Source organism: Mandrillus leucophaeus, unplaced genomic scaffold (assembly GCF_000951045.1).
Source record: "Mandrillus leucophaeus isolate KB7577 unplaced genomic scaffold, Mleu.le_1.0 Scaffold267, whole genome shotgun sequence".
Classification (NCBI taxonomy): domain Eukaryota; kingdom Metazoa; phylum Chordata; class Mammalia; order Primates; family Cercopithecidae; genus Mandrillus; species Mandrillus leucophaeus.
Genome location: NW_012102776.1, coordinates 1100922 through 1127714, shown reverse-complemented (window position 1 = coordinate 1127714; position 26793 = coordinate 1100922). Strand labels below are relative to the sequence as shown.

At 35.8% G+C, this 26793-nt stretch overlaps 1 protein-coding gene across 1 annotated transcript in view; it reads right to left on the bottom strand.

Moving 5' to 3' along the window:
- CEP126 (centrosomal protein 126kDa) overlaps positions 1 to 26793 on the bottom strand; it is an 81362-nt gene that overhangs the window by 43284 nt on the left and 11285 nt on the right. The window contains exons 3-4 of the mRNA XM_011984383.1: positions 9812 to 9957; positions 5696 to 5807 (exon numbers count right to left, since the gene is read on the bottom strand). Coding sequence (XP_011839773.1) covers positions 5696 to 5807; positions 9812 to 9957 — 258 coding nt within the window. The remainder of the gene's footprint in view (positions 1 to 5695; positions 5808 to 9811; positions 9958 to 26793) is intronic.

Below are 26793 nucleotides of genomic sequence, written 5' to 3'. Positions count from 1 at the left end.
TTTTTTTTTTTTTTTTTTTTTTTTTTTTTGTCCATAGGGTCCATGCATGATCTTCCTTTGATCAATCAGTGTCCTCTCACATGGACTGAAAAATGTACATAGCTTATTCAGGTTCGCCATTTCTTATTTCTGGCTCTTAGAGTATTTTCACTTCTCAGAAGCCTTTTACTCATACAGATACAGGAATATGGGCTGGACAATCTGGTTTAAAGCATGCGTTCAAAGGGCAAATAGAGGTCAACAGATAACTGCTCAGCTCTGGCCAGATTTCTCAGTGTAGCACGTAGTTCAGGATCAACTGCCACAACACAAATACATGGATATTGGAGATAGATATCTAGCAGTATCATTTTATTGAAGTTTAACCATTTAATACAGGAGACAATATATCTCCCTTTTACCTTACACCTTCCAGAATGGTCAAGCACATTAGTTTTATGATAAGGATTTGGTGGTGATAGAAGACTTATTACTTCTTATATTTTTAACTTTACTCCCTTATTAATATTTTTATGTCTCACTATTTGCTGAAGCAGCTTCTATGTTCATGAGAACCTATTCTCTGATTTGTCTTGGGGCCTCAGCACTAAATGCCCTGCACTTTATCGTACTTTTTTTTTCTCTTTTACATGATCACATCGCCCACATCTTGTTTTTATCTACCACTAACATTTTCCACATTAGAATAATCTTACTGATATACCTCTGCTTCTTTGTAAGCCCCTTATTTCATGGCATTACTTTATTTCTTAATACATTGAGGTTTACGTTCCACTGAAAATGTATTTTTAATATGATAGTAGTTTATCAATGATTTCAGCTTAATCAAATTTTCAATAAATAAAAATATGCCCACTAACCTAACACCTGATTCTTAATATTCCAATATCTCATATTTGTATAGAATTTCAGTTTACAAAGCACTTTCATATACATTACTTAAGACTATTGGGTATCTGTGGAGAGAAGTCTAACTTTTTAATAAGTAAATCATAGTGTTCTCACTATACATTGTATATACTTGTTTTCCAAATACATAGAATTTATGTGATACATATAGAAACATGCACACATAGATATCATGAAGTCAAAGTCAAAATAGCATATTAAAATAACACGAAAACTAGGTATTCTAATGCACAATGAAGATCATTTCTCATAAAACAAAGATGATGTGTGTTATTTAATGATCCTAGCATAGACTTGCTGTAATCATATCTACATGTTTGCTACAGGCAAAACAAAGTTGTTCTGACAGTTTAACTCTTCTAAGACTTCAAGCAACTGCACACTGTTGAACAAGAAAAATGCCTATGCTTTTCTTCATTCTACAAGAGTTTTTCAAAACTGAAAATATCTGGCCGGGCACGGTGGCTCAGGCCTGTATTCCCAGCACTTTGGGAGGCCGAGGTGGGTGGATCACCAGGTCAAGAAATCGAGACCCTCCTGGCCAAAATGGTAAAACCCAATCTCTACTAAAAATACAAAACTTAGCTGGGTATGGTACGTGCCTGTAATCCCAGCTACTTGGGAGGCTGAGTCAGGAGAATCGCTTGAACCCAGGAGGCAGAGGTTGCAGTGAGCTGAGATCGCACCACTGCACTCCAGCCTGGCGACAGAGAGAGACTAAAATATCCAATTAGCATGAAGTATAACAACTGATAGAAAAAAAAATTCAGAAGGCTCAAAGGGAATTTTAAAAAAGTTAATCACATTCTCTTAATCATCAAGACTCAAAATATCAGTTGCTTTTGATTTTTTTTTTGCTTTTTTCTATTTCCTCTGTCCTATACCAAACTCATCTATTCTTTTAATAAAGTATCTTTTCTTTCTGCTTCTATTCTGTCTATTCTCCAATTCTGCTTCCTCCTCCTCTTCCTCATCTTCTTGTTCTTTTCTTTTTCCTTCTCTTTCTCCTTTTTCTTTTGAGACAGGATTTTACTCTGTTACCTAGGCTGGAGTGCGGTGGTGTGATTATAGCTCATTGCGACTCCAACTCCTGGGCTCAAGTGATCCTTTTATCTCATCTCCTCGAGTAGCCAGAACTACAGGTGTGTGCCAGCATGCCCAGCTAATTTTTACATTTTATGTGTGTGTAGAGATGCTATATTGTCCAGGTTGATCTTGAACTCCTGGTCTTAATCGATTCTCCTTCCTCAGCCTCCCAAAGCACTGAAATTACAGGTATGGGTCACTATGCCCAGCCTATACTTCAATTCTTATACTTCTAGTTGATCAATATCCTTAAACTCTTATTTCTTCATGTTACTTCTCTGCACTGTGAAAGCACATTATCTTCATTCTTTCTTCTCTCTCATACTCTCACTACTCAAAATCTTTTATTATCAGATCCATCCTTTCTTCACTATACAAAATAGCACTGTTATGGTTTAGGCAGTAAGGATCTATCCCTTGGGTTATTCCAATAATTTCTTCTCTGGTCTCCTTGCCTCCAATTTGTCTCTATCTTCTCTATTCTCCAACATTTGCACCATTTATCTTTCTAAAATAATAAAGAGGATGCTATCACTCCCTGCTGAGAAACCTCCATTGGCTCCCCACTGGTTACAGGATAAAGTTCACACTCACTTGCTAGACATACAAACATTTTACATCTGATCACAATCAACATTTCTAGATCATCCCCGTCCCATCAGCAACACATCCTATAGCCTTGCCACTCTGAATAAGTTCTATTTCCTCGGGGGTCTATGCCTTTCACAACACTGTAGCACTGCACATGCCTAAAACCCAACACATGCTTCTCTGATAAATCTTAACTCATTCTCTAAGACTACCTTCTACCTTCAATGCTGTACTTCTTTATTACTTTGCTAGTATTTCTGTAACAATCCCCATTATGCAGTATTACATGTGTATTATGTTGTAAAGACCAACAAACAGTATTATAATGTAATTGCAAACCCTTGCTAGGCAGAGGACCATATCTCATTCACATGTGTAATCCATGCTAATCAATGTCCAACACAGGATAAGTACTTACTCAAATTCTACTCTACCTTTCTAGACTATAATTCTGTTGCTTATCACTTTAATATTCATATTTAAATATCATAAGATCTCTCTTAAGGGAAAAGCCATATATTGGCCGTACATCTCCTCTGGCTATTGTCCTATCACTCTCTAACTTTCACAGTCAAACTAAACTTGTTATCCTTTTTGCTCTCCATTTCTCTTCAACTCATCGCAATTTATTTTCTGCCCCCACCACTGCACTAAAATTGGTCTGACAAAAATTGTAGGGATGGGGTTTTGCCATGTTTCCCAGTCTGGTCTTGAACTCCTGAGCTCAAGTGATGCTTCCACCTCGGCCTTCCAAACTGCTGGAATTACTGGCGTGAATCACCCTGCCTGACCTACAGTAGATTTTTTTTTGAGACGGAGTCTCGCTCTGCCGCCCAGGCTGGAGTGCAGTGGCCGGATCTCAGCTCACTGCAAGCTCCGCCTCCCGGGTTTACGCCATTCTCCTGCCTCAGCCTCCCAAGTAGCTGGGACTACAGGCGCCCGCCACCTCGCCCGGCTAGTTTTTTGTATTTTTTAGTAGAGACGGGGTTTCACCGGGTTAGCCAGGATGGTCTCGATCTCCTGACCTCGTGATCCGCCCGTCTCGGCCTCCCAAAGTGCTGGGATTACAGGCTTGAGCCACTGCGCCCGGCCGCCAGTAACTTCTTTTGTTGTGAAATACAGTGGACACATTGTTTGTATGTTGGACAGTCTCTCTTTGCCTCTCCAGATTCATTTGCCACATTTCTCTACTTGACTCTGCTCCAAGAGACTGAATCGTCCCTTGCTCTTTGATTTATGGCTGAGTTTGGCCAGTGGAAGGGACTAGAAGGAGAAACGAGGGTGACAGAACAAAGTGGTTTTTGATAATTATTCCTCTGACTTCCTCCCTGCTGGGCTTGGTTTAGCAGTGGCTTACATTCCTCTCCCTAAGACCACAGGACCTGTCCAGCCTCCTTCTTCTACAGTCCAGCTCTTTTCAGTTCAGGTCTGTGTTGGTAATATTGACTTTGTGTCAGTTCTGGGGGTGCTTTACCATCCTTTGTTGGTTTTATAGTCCCTTACTTAACCTGTCAGTCACCTCTTTTAAGTGTGCCTCCTGCTTCCTGCCAGGATCCTGACTGACAAACATTATGTGTCTGATTCTTTAGAAGTTATTTGATCTCTGTAAACTATTTTTTTTCCCATGAACATTTATCCTTCCCTAGTTTTCATAGTACTGACCTCTCCTAGTCCTATATGAGCCATTCTAGCCATTCTGTTTGCAAGCATCTCTTTTTTTTCCACTTGCTTAAATGTTGCTGTTCTTCAGTGCTCATCACACACATACTCTCCATAGTTGACCATATGCATTACCATGGCTTCAAATGCCTTTAGCCTAAGTTTCTCTTGAGCTCTAGGCTATATAATTTCTACATTTATTGAAATATCCCCACCTTTCAATCCATTATCCACAATTGTTCACAATGGATTGGAATAATATGTTTAAAAAGAAAATTTTACCTTATCACTAATTTGTCTAAAATTATTCATTGACTCCTCTTAAACTCTCAAGGTAAAGTTTATATTTCTTGGCATACAGATGCACTTATCTCTCCAATCTTGTATCTGGCAAAGCCATCTGTATTTTGCATTCTATGATGTACACATGCTCTTACTCCTAGAGTATATCATGGCTTCGATTGCCCTTGGCTTTTGCACAGCTCATCTCTCTGTCTAAAATGCCATCCACTCACTTGTTCCAAATAACTACTATTTTCTTCAAAGCTTTGCTGAAGAATTCTCTGTCCCATGAGGTCTTTCCTGAACTCTAATTAGGATCAAGAGGATACATTTACTTGTTCTTAGTCCTAATCAAGGGAACTATTGACCACAAATATTCTAAAAATGGAATAACATTATGCACAGGTAAAATATTAACATAATTTGTCTGAATTGTAGATGTTATTTATATAAATGAATTTTATATATTATTGTAATTACTCATTTGGCACTATTCTATATTTCTGAAGCACGATTTCACTTATCTTTTAGATTATACACTGGGGATTATATTTTACAATAGTATATACTTCTCCATATCCCCTTATAATGCCTGATCTACTTCTTTACATGTAGTAGCGTTAAGAAATGTTTGGAATAAATAAATGGAAGATACAGGATGTCCGAGGGTACCCACTGGTTGATTGGTCTATCCTATTACTTCCAGATGATTCACTTATGCCATCCTGTAGAAGAACCAGGAGACTCTGTAATCTTTTCAAGACATTCAAGATAGATTTTCAGTGAGGAAAAACCCATTTCTACCATAAAGTTACTCTTTTTACCTAAATTTATTACAATTCAACATAATTTTTCTCTTCTCAGTAAAGATATTACAATTTTAATCAAAATATCAATATCAATATTTAAAGTGTTTTGATATGTTCCACAAAAAATTATTTAACATACATAGTATTTTGTAACACCAAAGACTTTAAGACAACAAATTGGTATTCTGACCTATTCTTGGAGCAATTTACATTCTACTGTACCTCAATTTAAACTGTAAAAATAAAATAAACTCTAAAACAGAGGTGAGGAGTAGCTGATGAAAAGGCTGACAAGCACAGCAACTGGATGGTTATACAATTATTGTAATAATTGTATACAATAATCATAAATTACTTACCTCCAGTTTATTGTTGGTCTATGGGAAAAGGGAAGGTTTACTTCTGATTTTAAGTTGGATTCCTGAATTTGTTTGAGGGCCTCTTCTAATGGAGGAACTGGTTTTCTGAAAACTAAAGAGATAATAAAGACCAAATAGTGCAGAATCACTTTATCTTCAATGGTCTCTTTACATATAATGTAATTGGCTAATGATAAAATATTACTTTAAAACTTTTGTAAAAAGAAAATATTTTCAGAATAGTGTAAATACTTTAAATTTTGACATTCAATTCCCAAAAGAGAATGTGTTACCTCAAAGTTTTCATCACCAATTTTAAGAATATTTATCAGGAAAAAAGAGACTCTGAGAAATGTCCAGGCTCTTCATCCTCGCATGCAAACTCCCCTATATTTGATCTCATAGTGGTATAAATTTCTGACACTATTTATAAATATTCCTATGAAGAAAAGGGGAACATACAAAAACACCAACTAACATTTACTGAGCACTTAAGTTACAGACCTTATTTTTAAGCACTTAATGCACATAAACTATTTAACCCTCGCTATGGCCTATGAGGTATATTTGAATTTTACAACTGAGGAAACTAAAGCATACAGAAGCAAAGTAACTTGCTCAAGGTCATACATTATTATGGACACTCATCCATATACTGTCCTGTACAACGTTAAATATAACCCTATGTCCTCTATATATCCACTTTCTCAAAGCCTTCCACTGTGCACTTTGGTACTCAACATACTCTATTTTCCCCTACTTCCCTCTAAATACTGTCTTCTCTTTCTTGTTCAAGTTGAAGCATAGCTGTCTTTTAAGGACATTAATTGTCCTACAACCCCCTCCAATGGAGACATTATTTTCCTCCCATCATAGACCATAAATATACTATACTATCTGTACATGGTATCTGTAGTGTATCATATACTATAAATAACTCAAGGCCTAGAAATAGGGTGAGTGAATTTCTGGCTTTAGCTCTTTGTGAGTACTTCCAAACTATCTTCCTCTTTTCTCCTTTAAAACACCAATATGTCGTCAGTCTTTTCAATTATTACAAGGTTTGTAATTTATTTAGAATGTTTAAACAAAAACAGTATGTTATTATGTAAGGTTTAGTTCAAACTTGAACTCTAGAGACAATCCATTTCCCTAATCAACTGGTGATTACATGAAGAATGCAAAGCTATAGGATAGTCTGCTGATATTTTGCATCATAAAGGATGCATCTATGAAAGTAATCAATTAATTTAAAAAGTATTTATTGAAGTTTAAAATAAGGTTTTCTGCTAATTTATAGAGGCACTGTTCTCCTTCTAGCCTCTCTTCCACCACTTTTTGTTTTTTTTTGACAGAGTCTTGCTCTGTCACTCAGGCTGGAGTGCAGTGGTGCGACCTCAGCTTACTATGACCTTCGCCTCCTGGGTTTTTAAGCAATTCTCCTGCCTCAGCCTCCCTAGTAGTTGGGATTACAGGCACCCGCCTTGATGCCTGGCTAACTTTTGTATTTTTATTAGAGATGGGGTTTTACCGTTTTGGCCAGGCTGGTCTCGAACTCCCAACCTCAGGTGGTCCACCCGCCTCGGCCTCCCAAAGTGCTGGGATTACAGGTGTGAGCCACTGTGCTCAGCCTCTTTCACCACAATCGAATTAGTAACTGAATCCTATTGATTATGTCTATTTTTTTATTTTTTTGAGATAAGGTCTGACTCTGTTTCCCAGGCTGGAGTGCCAAGGTGTGATCTTGGCTCACTACAACCTCCGCTTCCTGGGCTCAAGTGATCCTCCCACTTCAGCCTCCCGAGCAGCTGGGACTACAGGCATGCACCACCATGCCTGGCTAATTTTTGTATTGTTTGTAGAGATTGAGTTTCATCATGTTGCCCAGGATGGTCTTGAACTCGTGAGCTCTCAAGCCATCCGCCTGCCTCGGCTTCCCAAAGGGCTGGGATTACAGGCATAAGCCACCTCAGCTGGCTGTGATTATATCTCTTGAATATAGTATCTCTGGTTGGGCACAGTAGCTCACGCCTGTAATCCCAGTACTTTGGGAAGCCAAGGAGGGCAGATCACCTGAGGTCAGGAGTTCAAGACCAGCTTTGCCAGCATGTTGAAACCCCATCTCTACTGAAAATACAAAAGGTGACTGGGCATGGTGGAGGGCACCTGTAATCCCACATACTTGGGAGGCTGAGGCAGAAGAATCTCTTGAACCCGGGAGGTGGAGGTTGCAGTGAGCCGAGATCGTACCACTGCATTCCAGTCTAGGTGAGAAGAGCAAGACTCCGTCTCAAAAAAAAAAAAAGAAAAAGAAAAAGAAAAAAAAGGATGAATATGGTAACTCTTATCTCTTACACTCAATGCACTGCTTTAATTTAGGAGCTTAACATCTCTTACCATAATTATTTAAATAGTATCCTACTAGTCTACTTACTTTAGTAAGTCTCTTCTTCAATCGATATTCCATCTTGTAACTGTAATTATCTTTCTAACAAATCTAATTATATAACAGAGACCCCAAGTTCCCCACCTGATATGCATTTTCTCTTTTTTCCTTATAGACCCTATATAGTTAGGGGTAGCAATACACCCACATTAAAAAAACTTTTTTTCAGACTCCCTTACAGACCCTATATAGTTAGGGGTAGCAATATACCTACATTAAAAAAAACTATTTTTTTCAGACTCTCTTGCAAATAAAGTTGCCAAGCAGAGATCTCAGAGGTGCACCCTTTTTTCCTGTCCTTTCTTCTTGCCTAGAACACTGCTATGATGGTTGAGCTCTGCCAGCTACCATGTGACCATGACAGTGAGGATAAAAACCAGATACTAAAGACTGTTGAGCCGAGTGACAGATGATCCTTCTGTCTCTCAACTCAGTATAATCAACAAACCAGCTCATGACTGCCTACCACAGGACTCCATATTATACGGGAGAAAAATAAACTCCTATCATGTTGAAGCTATTGTTATTTTGCCCAGTTTTACTAGCTGCCCTTATTAACAGTAATATTACTAACACAGCAATGGCTTGCTTTCTCGTTAAAAAAAACTGTAAGTGGACTGTATTTTGCATAAAGATGAAATTCCTGGCATGGCATATAAAGTTCTATGAGAACTGGCTACCTTTATTTTTTCTAGCTTCATATCCATTTTCTTCTTTTTTTCCCCATCCTATGCTTCAGATACACTGAAATACATAATTTATTTGTACAAGCTGTTCTTTTGCCTGGGGTGTCCTTTTATTTTCTGTTTGCTTCGCAATATGCTCATTTGTTAAGATCTGACTTAAGTCATTTTTCCAAGAATGATGTCCTTGAGGTCCTGACATAGGTTTAGTGTTCTTTCCTCTGTGCTCTCATGGCACTTTACACACTCTGCTACCATAGCAATTATCATTACATTATTGACATTGCTTATACCACTCTCATCTCCAAAATAGGTTGTGAGATCTTTAATGGTAGAATGCAATTGGATTTTTCTATATCTCAGCTTAGCCTAAGGCTAAGTACAACACAGTACACCATATGTTTGCTGAATACATAAAGGTTTTGCTTATCACTTTTCTTTATGAAGTTTTGACATATTGTTAATTGTCTTACTATTTAAGGTACTAAAATGTAGATATAATACAAAAGAACCAACCATAATCTTATTTAAATTCTTAAATGGTTCCAAGTCTTTATCTTGTTGGATTATATTACTCTGTAGACTTTCTTTTTGTTCTGCCAGTCTCTCAAATATGAATTTGAATCAAACCATTAAAAAATACTAGAATAAATGTGACACTAATTTTCTGAACCCAAACGTTAAATTTTCTTTGTACTAAGCTACTTACCAAATCAATTTTAAAAAGACAAAACATTGTAACCAGTTGGAAGTCAATTCAAACCGTGAGTTTCAGAATTTAGTAATAGAGCCAACAGTATTCTCTGAATTAAACCTAAATCAAATGACTATTTTTCATTTGGTTAAAGTGCTTTTACTCAAAAGTCATATTGGTCATTTTAGTTTGTTTCCACTTCATTTCTTCATTTATGAGTTTATTGTCTACCCAAGTCAAATGAAATTAAAACTTCAATTTTTGTTCTCATATTGTTCTAGAAATTAAGGCACCTGCTTTCCTCCGCTGTGAAAGAGGAATATGGGCACGCTGGAATTTTTCAGTAACTTCTTCAAACCTCTGTTTTCTTTGTTGAAGTATTTGTTCTCTAATTTGGTGTTCTTTTTCTTCTTGTTCTTTTCGTTTTTCCTCAAAAGCTCTATATTTAAAACACAAAGTAGGCAACAGAAATAGGTGGTAAGTTTAGAAAATAGTTTCAAAATGATGCATTTATTATATAACAGTGTTTTCATATTTTAAAATTTTACTTAAAAACAACACATTTTAAATTTTTTACAACAGGTGTTTGCCAAAGACTTATTTCTTTGTAAATGGTAATTTCAGAACTTTACCCAGGTCTCTTGCAACTAAGAGAAGATTCTCTAATGTGTCCCTTTCTAATTTCTGACAGGTCCGCATACCTATTCCCACTCGCAAACTGTCCTGTGGAGAAAACCTTTTCTAAGAAAGCTATGCCATTTTCTGTAATATGAAGAATGAATTCATTAGTGAAAGAAGTAGCTTTGAAAATTATGAGGCATTCAATAAAATCTGTACATTTTTATTTTTCTTTTGGACCACAAGTTTAAAATTGGCTGTCATTTTAAGTTGGAACTGTGCTAAAAATTCAGGAAATTTACATAAAAATGTGAATTTCCAGTTTCTCTTCAAAATTTGGAAGATCTGGCAAATCTGGATTCTTAATCACACATAGCTCCAAACACCTGCCCCAATCCCTGCCATTCCCTATTTTTCTTAACTTTCTTATTTCATTTATTTCTGATTGCCCCCAGACACTTGAAATTTATGTTCTCTAGTTTAAGCTGTACTGTCTCAAAAATTGATTTTGTCCTTGGAAGACTCTGTGTGTGTGTGTGTGTGTGTGTGTTCGTGCACGTATGTGTGTATGATTCAATAATTATTTGCTGGAAAATGAAAAAAAAAAAAAAAGATGAGCCTACGAATCACTGGTAGAGAAACCTCCAAAGGGAACGCCTTAGAATGCATGGGGTTAGGAGATGGTTGGTAAGAACTCTTTTAGAATTTTTAGTGCCATAGGTTACTATTAACCATCTTTCTAAAGACCTCTCCTGGCTAGAACATTATTCTACTCTAAATAGCTCCGATTAAGGGAACTATATATACTTTCGGGTGATAGAGGACTATAGATCTCCAAGTGGTCCAACATATGAGATAGGCAGAATGTAGTGATGTAGCACCAGAGGTGGGGGAGAAGATTTTTAGCTCCCAAAACAATCTCCTTCAAGAATCTCCCCAGGTCAAGGTAAGAAGTTGCTTTTACCATTTGATTCAACATAATATTAGACGTTGTAGCCAGAGCAAGTAGGCAAGAAAAAAAAAGAGGCATCGGACTAGAAAGGAAAAAGTAAAATTAACTCTAGTCCAGATGACATAATCTTATATTTAGAAAACCCTAAAGATTCCACCTAAAACCATCACTAATAAATGAATTCAGCAAAGTTGCAGGATACAAAATCAACACATATAAACCAGTTGCATTTCTATACACTTAACAATGAACAATCCAGAAAGGAAATAAACAATCTCAATTTACAATAGCACAGAAATGCTTAGGAATAAACTTAACCAAGGAAGCAAAAGACTTATACACCAAAAACTGTAAAACATGACTGAAATAATTTTAAAAAGATGCAAATAAATGTAAAGACCTACCATGCTCATGAATTCAAAGAAGATATCGTTAAGAAGACAACACTCCTCAAAGCTACCTTCAATCTATTCAATCCCTCAAATCCCAATGACTTTTTTTTTCTTTGCAGAAATAGAAAAATCCACTTTAAAATTTACATACAATGTCAAGGAACCCTGAATAGCCAAAATAATATTGGGGAAAAAAAAAACCCAAAACGGAATGTTTCACCCTTCCTGATTTCAAAACTTACTACAAATTTATGGTAATCAAAGCAGTGTGGTACTGGCATAAAGATGGACACACAGACTAATGGAATGAATAGAGAGCCCATAAATAAACCCTCTTATATATGGTCAAATGATTTTCCACAAGGATGCCAAAACCATCTAATGAGAAAAGGACAATCTTTATAGAAAATGGTGTTGGATACTGCAAAACAATATAGTTGGACTCTTACCCTTACAGCACATATAAAAATTACCCCAAAGTGAATCAAATATCCAAATAGAAGAACTAAAAACTCAGAAGAGAACATACAGAAAAAGCTTCATGACATTAGGTTTGACAATAATTTCTTGATATCACACTAAAAGCACAAACAAAAGGAAAAATAGATAAGTTGAACTTCATCAAAATTAAAAACTTTTGTGGATCCAAGGACACTATCGACAGAGTAAAATGGCCACACAAGAAATGAGAGAAAATATTTCCTATTACATATCTGATAAGGATTGATATCAAGAACTTCAACAACTCAACAACAACAAAACAACCTGATTTAAAAATATGGGCAAAAGACTTGAATAGAAATTTCTCTAAAGAAGATATACAAATACAAACAAACACATGAAAAGATGCTCAACATCATTAATCATTAAGAAAATGCAAATTAAAACCACAATGAAATGCCACACCACACCAATTAGGATGACTATTATTTAAAAAACAAAACAAAATAAAAAATAGAAACTGTTGGTAAGGATGTAGAGAAACTGGAACTCTTATGCATTGCTAGTAGAAATGTAACATGGTGCAGCAGCTGTGGAAATTGGTATGCTGATTCTTCAAAAAATTAAACATAGAATTACCATATGATAAAAGAGTTTCACTTTGAGGACTATATCCCAAAGAAGTGAAAACAGGGACTCAAACAGATATTTTTATATCCATTTTCATAGTAACATTATTCATAATAGCCAAAAGGTGGAAGCAATCCAAGTGTTCATAAATGGATGAATGGATAAACAAAATGTGGCCTAGACATACAATGGAATTTTTTTCAGTCTAAAAAGGAAGAAAATTCTGGCACGTGCTACACATAAATGAACCTTGAAATCATTCTGCTAAGTGAAATAAGCCAGTCTCAAAAGGACAAATGTTGTAAGATTTCACTTTAAATGAGGTACCTACAGTATTCAAATTCATAGAGACAGTAGAATGGGGGTTACCAGCTGGTGGGGAGGGAAGGATGGGGAGTTAGTGCTTAATGGGTACAGAATTTCAGTTGGGCAAGATGAAGTTTCAGAGATGGATAATGATGATGGTTACACAACAATGTGAATGTACTTAATGTAGTCTTTGAAGACAGAGAAAACAAAAGAGATTAAATAGAGAGTCATAATAAAGTATTCTACTTTCTGTTGGGAGGAAGGAGGCACAGCTTGCTTAGCAGAAGCTGACAGAGTCAACTTAAAAAGTTCCAAATTCTACATTCATATGCTCTTGAGATTAAAATAATGTGTCAAGCAGATAAAATCACATGTCAAGCACTCCTGTGGTAGTCATAGTCAGTCTCCAAACATAATGTCCAATGAAGCAGGATTATGTAGTCCCCTCCCCTTTAATCAGTGTGGCCCTGTGACTTTCTTATTACCAACAGAATGTTATGGAAGTGATACTGTGTGACTTACCATGCTAGAATTTTGCAGCTTACAACTTGGACTTCTGGAATGCTCACTCTAAGAAAAGCCCAACCCCATGTAAGAATTTTAGTGCCTTTGAGATCACCATGCTGAAAAGAAGCCCAAGCTAGCTAACAGGCAAGACAGCATTGGAGAGAGATAACTAGCTTGGTTCCAACTGTTCTAGCCTTCTCAGCCTAGCACAAGACATGTGACTGAAGAAACTATCTTGGATGTCCAGCGAAGTGGAATCTTCAGATAACACCAACCACAGCACAAATCTGAGTGCAATAGCATGAGACTTCCAAGGGAGAATAAACCAGCTCAGCCATTCAACACAGATTTTTAATAAACTGTTTTAAGCTACTAAATTTTAGGGTGGTTTGTTATAGAGAAGCAAATGACCAGAATAATAACTTTAAGTCAGTATATTAAAAGCCAGTTAACATTTATTTAGTAGAGATGGGGAGAAATGTTTTTTAACAAAAATTGTTTACTTTCTTCTTTATGTTATTTTAAAAGGATTACGTCCATTTATTATGTATGTTTTTCTGAAGAATAAAACTTTTTTTGATTTTAGAAATTAGTTTTATGATATTAAAATCTTCCTAGTAAATAGCACTACGTCATGCATTATTCAGTTTCTGAGTATCAGTGCACTGCAACTGCCAACTTAGGCAACTCGTCTTTATGTCTCATGGCTGATGTTGCGGCATGTAACTGCATAAAACAACTTATACCTATGACATTATTTAAAACAGAGATGTCTGTTCCAGGGATTTTTTTTTGTACTATTGTATTTTTCTTTTAGAGCACTATCTACTTCACTGGTAATGAGAACAATTTACATTTATCTAGTTAGGTAAGGAAGGAATCTTAGTCAGCTGGTATGTATAACTGATTTATGTTAGTGATATTTCAGTGATCCTTACAGATTTGTATCCTGGGCAAATGCTTTGATGGTCTGTCCTTTAATATGGCTGATATGGAGCTAACTCTAGACAAAATTGTATATCTGAGAGTTGGTTTGAGAAATCCATGGCTGCCTAGATGCTCAGGGGAATTTGTTAAATCATAAGTATATAAGCCTTCCTCTAATTAAAGTATTTGAAGTCGTTCGGTAATATCTTGTATCTGAGTTATCAAAAAAGACACTAAACATTTATGTCATATAGCAGACACTCGTGAAAACAAGGAAACAAAAGTTATTTGTTGTTTAATATTTCAAAACAGGCAACATGAATTAACAACTATCTCATTGGTACTGAGTGAAATCATGGTAAACTAAATTATTAGCTTGCAAGTAGGGCAAAATCTCAGACCCTTCACAGTTTCTGACTTAGCACTTGCTGGAATGGATACTAAGTAAGACCCAACTGCAAATATACACGGGCTGAAGACCTAAGAATGGAAAAGCTTGAGAAATTTATTTGACTACATTAATATCAGATGAAGTTTTTGACTATGTATATTAATATCAGACAAATTTATTAGAGTGCTATTAATATTGGACTTTAAGAAATGGAGTATTACTAGAGATAAAATACAACATTTCATAATGATAGGCCAATTCATCAGGAAGGCACAAAAATTATATAGATGTATGAACCTAATAACAGACCTTCAAAATACATAAGGCAAACACAGAACTAAAGATAGAAACGGACAAATCCACAATCCTAGCTGCATATTGTAACATCCTTTCTTAGTAACAGAACAACTGGACAAAAGTGTCAGTAAGACGCTGAACGCGGTGGCTCATGCCTGTAAGCCCAGCACTTTGGGAGGCCGAAGCGGGTGGATTACGAGGTCAGGAGATCGAGACCATCCTGGCTAACACCGCGAAACCCCGTCTCTACTAAAAAAATATAAAAAATTAGCCGGGCGTGGTGGCTGGCGCCTGTAGTCCCAGCTACTCTGGAGGCTGAGGCAGGAGAATGGCGTGAACTGGGGAGGCGGCGCTTGCAGTGAGCCGAGATCGCACCACTGCACTCCAGCCTGGAAGACAGAGTGAGACTCTGTCTCAGAAAAAAAAAAAAAAAAAAAAAAAGAAGTATCAGTAAGAGTACAGAATATTTGAACAATGCTATCAGCTACATCAATCTAGTTGATATTTATAGAACAGTAATAATTTATATCCAACAATAATAATACAGTCTTTCCCCAAGTACACCATAAAAATCTTATGCTGAGCCATAAAAGAAGTGTTAATGAATTTCATAAGATTTAAATCGTACAGAGTATGTTCTCTGACCAAAACACATTTACATTAGAAATCAATTACAATATCTAGAAAAGCTCCAAATAACTGAAAATTAAAGAAAAAATGAAAACACTGTACTAAATAAACCACAGATCAAAGAAAAAAATCTAAAGAGAAGTTAAAAAAAAAAATTTTGAATGACATCAAAAGGAAAATACAGCATATGAATTTGTTAAATGCAGTTAAAAGAGCGTTTGGAAGAAAATTTATAATTTTATTTAATTTTAATTTTTTTTTTTTTGTAGAGATGGGGGGTCTTGATTTGTTGCCCAGGCTGGTCTTGACTCCTGGCCTTAAGAAATCCTCCTACTTTGGCTTCCCAAAGTTCTGGGATTACAGGCAGTGAACCACCATGCTCGGCCAATTTATAATTTTAAATGCTATATCAGAAAAGGGGAAAGGTTTAAAATCAATGACTTCAGTTTCCACCTTAACAAGATAGAAGATGAGCAAATTTATCCTGAAGAAGAATCTAATAAAAAGAAAATAAACTGATGAAATAGTAAGCAAAAAAAATAGAGAAAACACAGACAAGTTGCTTTGGAAAATGTTAAGAAAATTGATAAGCTCCTAGCAAGAACAATGAAGAATAAACGGGAAAACAAAAATTAATAATATCATGAATGCAAAACAGGATATCATTACAAATACCACAGGCCTTAAGAATAACAGGAGAATATTACAAATAACTTCATACTAATAAATTCAACAACTTAGGTAAAATGGACCAATTTCTTAAAAGAAACTACTTTCCAAAACTGACACAAAAGACAATAAAATATGAAAACCTCTACACATTAATAAAATGTAATTTATAATTAACAAGTTTCCCACAAAAAAATCTAGGTTCAGATATAATTTTTTTTTGTCAAACATTTAAAAAAGAAACAACAATCATATACAACCTTTTTCAAAATATAGAAGTGCAGAAAACACTCCCCGCCATGTTTTATAAGGCCAGCATAACTATGATTCCAAAACCCAACAACACATTACAAGCAAAGAAATTTATAGCCCAGTATCTCTCACCGACATTACACAAAAATCCTTCACAAAATACAGGTTAAGCATCTCTAATCTACAAATCCAAAATCTGAAATGCTGCAAAATTGGAAACTTTTGAGCACTGACATGAAGACTGAAAGTCTGCCTTTGTTTGCTGTTGCTGTTGTCTGACAGCTGATACAGGTATTCTGGTGATGCTACTGTACTGGTTCACTACCTTAAACACATTACTTTTTCATTGTGTTAATGTTATCTGTCATATATTTTACTTTTAAGTAGTTAAGTGTGAATAAGTACAAGAAAATGATTGCTTATGAGTAGCATATAAATTCAGACTCAGGAATGGTAGTGATGACCAAACCACCATAGATTGTCCACACAGTTGACTGAGATAATGACACTTTTGCTTTTTGATGGTTCAGTGTACACAAACTTTGTTTCATGCACAAAATTATTTTAAAATATTACATTAAAATTACCTTTAGGCTATGTGCATAAGGTGTTTATCAAACATAAATGAATTTCATGCTTAAACTTGAGTCCCAATCCCAAAAACTCATTATGTATATGCAAATATTCCAAAAGTTCAAAAAAAATTAAAATCCACCACACTTCTAGTTCCAAGCATTTTAGGTAACGAGCACTCAATCTGTATTAGCAAATAAAATCCAGCAATTTATAAAAATAACACATCATTACCAAATGAGGGTTATCCATGGAATGCAAAATTAGTGAATTTCACTATATTGACAAAAAAGAGGAAAGCGATATGATCATCAAAATAGATTTAGAAAAACTATTTGACAATATTCTATGCACATTCATAAAAATTCTCAGCAAACTAGGAATGAGAGGAAACTTCTTTAATCTGATAGAGGGCGCCTACCCGAATTCCCTAGCTAGCAGCATAGTTAATGGTGAAATAGTAAATACTTCCCCAAAAGGTAGAAGGCAAAGAGGGTTACTCATACTACCTTCTATTCCCCAATTGCACTGGAAGTACTCCTAGAAAGTTCACTGAGGCCAACAAAAAAGTAAAAGCCATATTGACTGGAAAGACAGGCATTACATTCTCTTTATTTGCAGATGACATAATTATATACCTAGAAAATCATAAGGAATATATAACATAACTCCTGGAACTAATGAGAAAATTTAATAAGTTCTTAGAATACAAGGTCAATATAGAAAAATCATTTGTATTTGAACATATAAGCAACAAACAATCGAAAATGAAATTTAAATAAATTCATTCATAAAGCATTACAAAATACAAATTACTTAGGAGTCATTTAACAAAGACATGCGAGACTTCTGCATTGAAAACTAGAAAATGCTGCTGAGAGAAATTAAACAAACAAACAAACAAACAAACAAAACCCAACCAAAATAAAGGGTGGGGGGAAGAGGAGAAGAGATGAGCTATGTTCATGGATTTCATGGACTGCAAGACTCAATTTTATTAATGCAATTAGAATTGTTATCAAGTCTGTCTAAATTTATCTACAAATTCACCACAATCCTACTCAAAACCAGGCAGATTTATTTATAGGAAAAAGTAAAAATACCTAGAATAAGCAAAACTATCTTGAATCAAAACAAAATCAGAGGCTACACACTATCTTATTTCACTATAAAGAAGTGGTTCTCAACTGAGGAAAGTTTTGCTCCTTCCCCCTCAAGTGGACCTTTGACAATGTCTAGAGACATTTTAAATAGACATGACTGGGGTGTGCTACTGGTATCTAGTAGACAGCAGGCAAGGGTGCTACTAAACATCCTATACTTCATCCTAAAATTCCTATACGGTAGTCCCCCCATAATAAATAATTATCTCATCCACAATGTCAATAGTACTGCTGTTGAGCATTCCTGCTATAATGCTACAATAATCAAGGCAGTGTAATATTAGTATGAGAGTAAATAGACCAATGGAACAAAATACAGAGCACAGAAGTAGACCCTCAATTGATTTTCAAAAAAGGCATCGAGGCCACTAATGAAAGGAAATTATTTTCCAACAAATGGTGCTGGAGCAACTAAATACACTTATGTGAAAAAACTACTCAACCTTTATATCATACTACACACATATAATTTGAGATGAATGATAAAACTAGACTGAAAATTTATAAGTATGAACTTTCCAGAAGAAATTAAGAAGACTAGCTTTATGACTTTAGGGTGGACAAAATGTCTTAGAGATGACACAAAAAGCACTAGCCATAGAACAAAAAATTGATAATTGTATGTCATCATAATGTAAAACTGCTCTTTGAAAGATTTCATTAAATAAATGAAAAGGCAAACCACATATTAGAAGAAAATACTTTCAATATATATCTGTGATGAAGAACTTGTACCCAGAATGTATATGTATCTTACAATTCAACAAGAAGACAACCCAACTTAAAACATGGACAAAATATTTGAATAGATATTTCATAAAAAACTTAGGAATGGCACATCAGGGAAGTGAAAACTAAACCCAATTTACATATACTATATAGCTAAAATTAAAAAGGCTGACTGGGAAGGTTATAAAGCCACTGGGACTCACATGCATTGCTGGAGGGTGTGTAAAAAAGGTCAGACCTTTTGGAAAACTGTTTGACACCTTCTTATATGGTTAAACATACACATACCCTAAGACTTAGCAATTCTACTTTTAGTTTACTCAGAACAAATAAAAATGTATATCCACAAAAAGATTTCCTACTTATGGATTCTCTCATGTTTTACCATTTTGGCTATAATTATCTTTCTGCCAGTAGCTTTATTACCAGTCCCAAATTAGAGTAACCCAATGCCTATCAACAGAAGAATGGATAAATAAATTATGACATATTTTTACAATGGAATACCATTCAGCAATAAGAATGAACTAATATATGGATGAATCTCAACCAGAAAAATTAACTCCAATGATAGGAATCATAACAGTGGTCGCTATGAAGGGTGGAGATTGACTGCAAGAGGTTTGAGGATATAGACAGACTATGGAGTGTGAAGCTCAGTTTGAACAGAAGTGAGAACGTGAGGGATGGGATTAACGGAAAAAGGGTAATAAGATAAATGGATTGGAGGACCTGGTGGGGTTTTAGAACTGTTGAATTCAGGGTACTAGAGGAACTGACATGGAAAAATAGGAGACATAGATCAGAGATTGAGATGACTGAAATTGAGATTTTGGAGGTGAAGTAGTCATTGGTAATAGTTGAGGTGATGTACTACTGAATGAGTGAAGTTCAAGAAAATGACAGATCATTAGGCTGGATGAATGGTCTATGCGGACGCTAAAATCACAAAGAATGATCACTAGAATAGTGGTAGGGAGACGAAAAGAGCCAAGTTGCTAAAATTTTCAAGGAATGACACAGAGGATCTATACATGACTGCAGTAAGGAAAAGTAGGGGTAAGCAGTATATTTTGACAGCATGTGCTTGAAGACAGCTGGAGGATTTTAGAGAAAAGGGAGAGCAATGGCCAGAAATGACAACAAAGAGCAAAGATGACACCTTTGTATCTATCTTTGAATATCTTCACACTTTCCATGATATCACTTTCTACCTCCCTCTCACATCCTTTATCACAGAGAAAACAGAAGCTATAAGCACAGACCTTATCATGCATCAAAAAAAAAATACTTCATCCATATTTTCCTCAACTTGGGGTTCTAGAAACAATTTCTAATATAATCACATATCTTCAGTTGCTTTAAGTCTTAATTGTTTTGGGGGGGTTCTTGGGGGTGAAAGTTTCCCATGTTTACTTTCTTCCCAAAAGCACTGTGCATGTGAGCATTTACATGATTGGCATTTATATTTTGGATAGAGGGAGACTATCAGTGTGCTAGGGACTGATTTGGAAAGAACATTTGGGAGAAGGCTGCTGGCAAAGCAAAGTTTGTCATTACATAAGGTGACCTGTGAAGATGATCATCATTCATTACAAGTGCTTAGTATGGTCAGGTACTGTAAATGCTAAGTATTTTATACGTATTACCTTGTTTTATCCCACAGCAGTTCTCTGAGGTAAGCATTTTACAGACAAAAAACCTGAATCTTAATAAGGTTAAGTAACTTGTGCAAGACCACATAACTATTAAGTGGACGAACTGGGAGTCTAAACTAGGCAGCCTGATTCTATCTGGTTTTAAACAAGTATACACTATGTCACAACCTTTCCGTAATTTTTTTTTCTTCAAAGCACTTTCATCTCCAACTTCCACATATAACATGAATTTGTTTTCCCATGGAACCCTAAGCTTAACCTTACCATAGGATTTATCTCACTGTATTGTAATTATTTACTTTTCTGCATTGCTTATCAGACTCTAAGTATCGTAAGTTCAGTGTCTGTGTCAGCACATAGCATAGGGCTCGGAATACAGCAGCATGCAATACTATTGTCAAATGAAATAATTAATTGCATTTTAACGGTCTGTCTTCCCCATCATACTCTCCAAGTTCATTGAGTACAGAGCCTGAAATTTTAATTTCTGGAATTCCTGTTCCTAACACAAGGCTTTGTATCTGGTACATGCTTAATAAATAATTGTTTAATAAATGTTTGACTATATGTCAACTTCAAATATAATCAGAGCACTTTTAAAAGCAGTTATCTATTATTTTGATGTAATAGTGGATATGTTCAGTATATAACAGTAAGTACAACAGATATGGTCCAGGCAGGTATTTATTATCTAGCGAGGCAAGCTAACAAAACCAAGTAAACAAAGACTTACTAATTGTCATAAGTGCTAGGAAGTAAAGAAACTCTAGTTTGAGATAGGGAGCCAGGGGAACCCACTTTAAATAAGGTAAACAGAGACCATTTCTCTGGAGATATTTAAGCTAAAAAACTCCAAATACACATGGGAAAATCATTTTAAAAATGGGGAAAAAAGTGCTGTAGGCAGAAACAGTATGCAAAGGCCCTGAGTTGAGAGGGGAAAAACCTTAGCATGTTTGAGAAATTGAGAAAATAACCACCAACTCAGCAATATCTGGCAATGATGAATGATGGATTTCCAAAGCTAAGAGGTGGTATTTTCCTTGTTATTATCCAAAAGTCATTTTGATAGCAAATTATCATCACCATCATTTCATATTGTTCCACGGTGGCCAGGTTTTCTGGGCTAAAATGTATACAGAAAGTAATAATAATTTCATATAGTATTTTCTGGGACTGGAGAAAATAAAGCCTGTGTTAAGTTGAGCCACATTAAACCAGGGATGGAGTGTGACCAATAAGCAGACATTTCTACTCCTGAACTCAATGATAGGCCAATAATAAAAAGTTTTAATAAGCAATCATAGTGATGATTACTATATTCTTTCATTACTCAATGACTATTTACAGAATTCCTTTTATATTATTCTGTGCCAGGCACTGGTAAGTGCTGTGAGAATAGAAGGAACTGGCAATAAAAATGAGAAAGCTTCTCTACCATTGTAGAATTCAGAGTGGAGAAAGTACATTTTTGCTTCCTATTGACCCTGGAATTAGTCTTTTTCGCAGAAGAAACAGAATCTGCCTTAGCAATTTTGGAAGGGTCTGCTTAACATGTGCAGTTCTGCCTCATGAAACATGTAGAGCACCTTGGCTCAAATGTGAGCCATCTCATCAAATGACAGCTATATGCCAAACTATTTGTTCTAGTTTCCCAGGAGTCTACAGCTACGGGTATCATTTTCCTCTGTTGGAAATACTCTTAAGAAGTGAGCAAATAAACATCATGGCAACAGTTTAACAATAGAACCTAGGAAGTAGTCTTTAGAGTACCTGAGGTCACAGGAGACAAATGTAGAACTGAAGAACTTGCCTTTTGTGATACATTTCTTTTTTCTGGATGGAACTATATTTCAGATCTAAGTAGTTACAACTTTCTAGAGATATGATAATATTAAACTGTAAAGCTAAACATATTTTGAGATAATTAGAAATTAAAAATAAGGAAAAATAGTTCTCCTTGCAAATTAAAAAATGCAGTTGGATACATAGTTTTTAGAAATGAAAAATATCATTTTTTAACAAACAATAATGCCAACAACAAGCCTATAAGAAATAGAACTAAACCCAATAATATACTGTGAGTTTTCATTGCCTGTCAAAGAAACATGTGTCCCAGATTATAATCCTGTGCTTTCTGAGACTTAAAATTATTTGAAATCCTAAAAGAATGTATTGAAAATCATATTTTCCAACAGATTGTCTTTCACTTGACTGTAAAAGAAAACAAATGAAAGGTTGAAAATCACCCTCAATACACTATCACAGTGCAAAACACCCAAACAATATTTATAGAATTAGTAATATATATCACACAAAGGAAAAACATAAAAGTACCTTATTTCTCTAAAGGCTAAGGTGTCAGTGAAAAGAAACATATCAATTAACTAAAGTTCAAAAATTCAGTAACGAGATCCCTTAGGTCCTCATTCACTATTCTTAGATTTCAGTTCTAACAAAATCCCTCTATTCAGGAGGTTAAAATGTATTAGAAATATTTTAAAAATGTGAAGGAGCTGCTAGGAGAAATACTGACATCAAAAAGAAACAAATTCTGCTTCTGGGAAAATGGAGGTAGACATACTTTTTCTATTTCTCCCACTAAGTACAACTAAAACTCCTGTGCATGATATATACAGTTTGCCCTCCATATCTGTGGGTTCCATATCTATAGATTCAACCAACCCTGGATTGAAAATACTTGGGAAAAAACAATAAAAATAACAACACAGCAATAAAAATAATACCAATAAAAATATAGTGTAACAACTATTTACATAACGTTTACACTGTATTAGTTATTCTAAGTAATCTAGAAAAGATTTAGAGCATATGAGAGGATGTGCATAGATTGTATGCAAATACTCCACAATTTTATATAAGAGCCTTGAGCATCTGTGGATTTTGGTATCTCTGGGGGTCTTGGAACCAATCCCCAGCAGATACCGAGGGACAACTACACACACACACACACACACACACACACACCCCCATAAGAGTCTGAGAAGTGAAGAAGAGGAGGTCAGCAGGCTAGGGACCTTGGCGCCTGAGGAAGGACATGGTGATTAAGTTCTCTGGGTTTTCTTTTTGCTTCATATATTCCAGACTTGGAGCAGAAAAAAGCTGGAAGCATGGAAGCATCAAAAAGCTTACACACACACGCACACACACACACACCCAACTAAAGCTTGCTCTTTCTAGCCTCAGGATAAGGAAAAGATCAGCATAGCTAGGCAGAAAACTTAGGCAATAATCCTGCTACTCCATCTGAACACCACAGAAAATTGTGGTTCCACTCCCATCCAGCCAGAAAAGACTGAATGGAGAGCTTAGATTTCTACCCTTGCCTCCCTTGTAACACTGTGCCCTCAACCCTGCGGTAGGGATGTTGTCAGAGAAGCTGAGTAGAACGCCTGGCTTTCGTCTCCACCTGGTGGTAATGTGGTCTTCTCCTCACCCTGGTATTAGTAGAGACTATGTGGCGAGTCTGGATTTTCACCTGCCCAGCAGGAAGAGATGCCCTGAGTCTCCACAGTTGGTGATATCTGAGGAGGCCTGCAGAGAGACATGAGGAAGCCTGCAGTGAGACATGACTTTCACCACCATCCAGCAGTAATAAGGCCACCTCCACTGTGGTATCAATGGAGACCATGTGAGAAGCTGGAACTCCTGCTACTGCTCAGCAGTAATAAGGAGCCCTCCTACTCGTCTGCTGTCCACAGAGGCTGAGTGATGAACCTTGGCTTCTACCTCCATCTTTCCATGGTGAGGCTGCATCCCTTCTTCCCCCGCTAGAGCAGTGTCAGAGAGAGCCAGTTAAAGTTGAAGGTTTAAATAAGCCACAGAATCTTAGAATAGAATATGAAAATGTTCAGGTTTCAAAAGAAAATCACTTGTCATTCCAAGAACCAGGAAGGTCTCAAACTGAGTGAAAAAAGACAATCAACATATGCCACCATCAAGATGACAGGAATGTTAGAATTATTTGCTGAAATTTTAAAGCAGCCATGACAAAAATGCTTCAATGAGCACGTCTGTAGATGAAAAAATAGTCTCAGAAAATAAATAGAAGACATAAAGAATCAATATAAAGAAGAGTCAAATGAAAAAATTTAGAATTAAGAAATGCAATGACTGAAATAAAAAACTCAGTAGATTTATTAGGAGATCCTCATTTTATGAGGCCAGCATCATCCTGATACCAAAGCCTGGCAGAGACACACACAGAAAAGGTAATTTTAGACCAACAGAAGATGTCAATTTTCCCCATCCCACATTGATATACAAATATAATGCAATTCCTATGAAACTCCCAGCAATAATTTTTGCAGGTTTAGGTTATTCTAAATTTTATATTCAAAGGCAGATTAGAATACCTAAAACAATTTTGTAGAAGAACAAAGTGGGAAGAATCAGCCTACATGATTTGAAGACTTATTATATAGCTATAGTAATCAAAATTGTGGAGTGTTGGTAGAGGAACAGACACAAAAATTAGTAGAATAGAATAAAGAACCCCAAAATAGATGCATACAAATATGCTCAACTGATTTTTGACAGGGTGCAAAAACGATTCATGGAGGAAAGGTAGCCTTTTCAACAAATAACACTGGGCCAATTGGACATCTGGAGACAAAACACATCCCCCAAAAAACTATCAAACAAAACCTCCAAACTCTGATACACATCTGATACTTTTACAAAGATTAACTAAAACTGGATCACAGACTTAACTGTAAAACATAAAACTATAATACTTTGAGGATAAAACACAGCAGAAAATCTTCAGAACCTAGGGCTAGGCAAAGAGTTCCTAGACTTCACACCAAAAGCACAGTCCATACAAAGAAAAACCAATAAACCGAATTTCATCAAAATTCAGAACTTCTGCTCTGGAAGAGACTCTATGAAGAAGATGGAAAAACAATCTCCAAGGTAGGAGAAAATGTTTACAAACAACATATCTGACAAACGACTAGTATCTAGAATATATGTAGAGCCCTCAAAACTCAATAATAAAAGAGTGAACAGTCCAATTAAAAATGAATACAAATGTAAGGAAAATTTCACTAAAAGAAAAGAGATGGTAAATAAAATATGAAAAGATAATCTGCATCATTAGCAATTAGGGAAGTACAAATTAAAACCACAATGAGATATTACTACATACCTATCAGAATGATTAAAATAAAAAAGTGACAATACCAAATGCTAGTGAGGATGAGGAAAAGCTGGATCATGCTTATACTCTGAAAAAAAATACACTAAACGTGCAACTACCATATGACCTACCCAGAATACTCATGGTCACTTATCCCAGAGAAATAAAAGCTTATGTTTATACAAAAACCTATACATGAATTTTTTTTATCAACTTTATTTATAATAGACTGAGATATCATGTCCTTCAACGGGTGAATGGTCAAACTCTGGTGCATCCATATCATGAAATAATAATAAATATTCAGCAATAAAAATAAAAAAGCTAGTGATACACACTACAACTTGAATGAATCCCAAAGAATTGTACTGAGTGAGAAGTGCCAACTCCCAAAGGTTATATATGGTATGATCCCATTTATACAACACTCTGGAAATGAAAAAAACTGTAGAAATGGAGAACATCATATTAGTGATTTCTAGGGGGTGGGACTGGGAGAGAAGTAGGTGTGGCTATAAAGGGACAACACTTGAGGGATCTTTATGGTGATGGAAGTGTTCTGTATCTTGACTGTAAACATCTTATTATCCTAGTTGTGATATTGTACTATAGTTTTGCAAGATATTATCACTGGGGGAAACTGGGTAAAAGGTATATGGAATCTCTCTGTTTTATTTTTTACAATTGCCTGTGAATCTACAATTACCTCAAAATAAAGAGTATAATTTGGTTTAATTTAATTTATTATTATTATTTTTAAATGGAGCCTTGCTCCATCACCCAGGCTGGAGTGCTGTGGAGTGATCTTGGCTCACCGCAACCTCTGCCTCCCGGGTTCAGGAGATTCTCTTGCTTCAGCCTCCTGAGTAGCTGGGATTACAGGAGTGTACCACCATGCCCGGCTAATTTTTGTATTTTTAGTAGAGACGGGATTTCACCAGGTTGCCCAGGCTGGTCTTGAACTCCTGACCTCAAG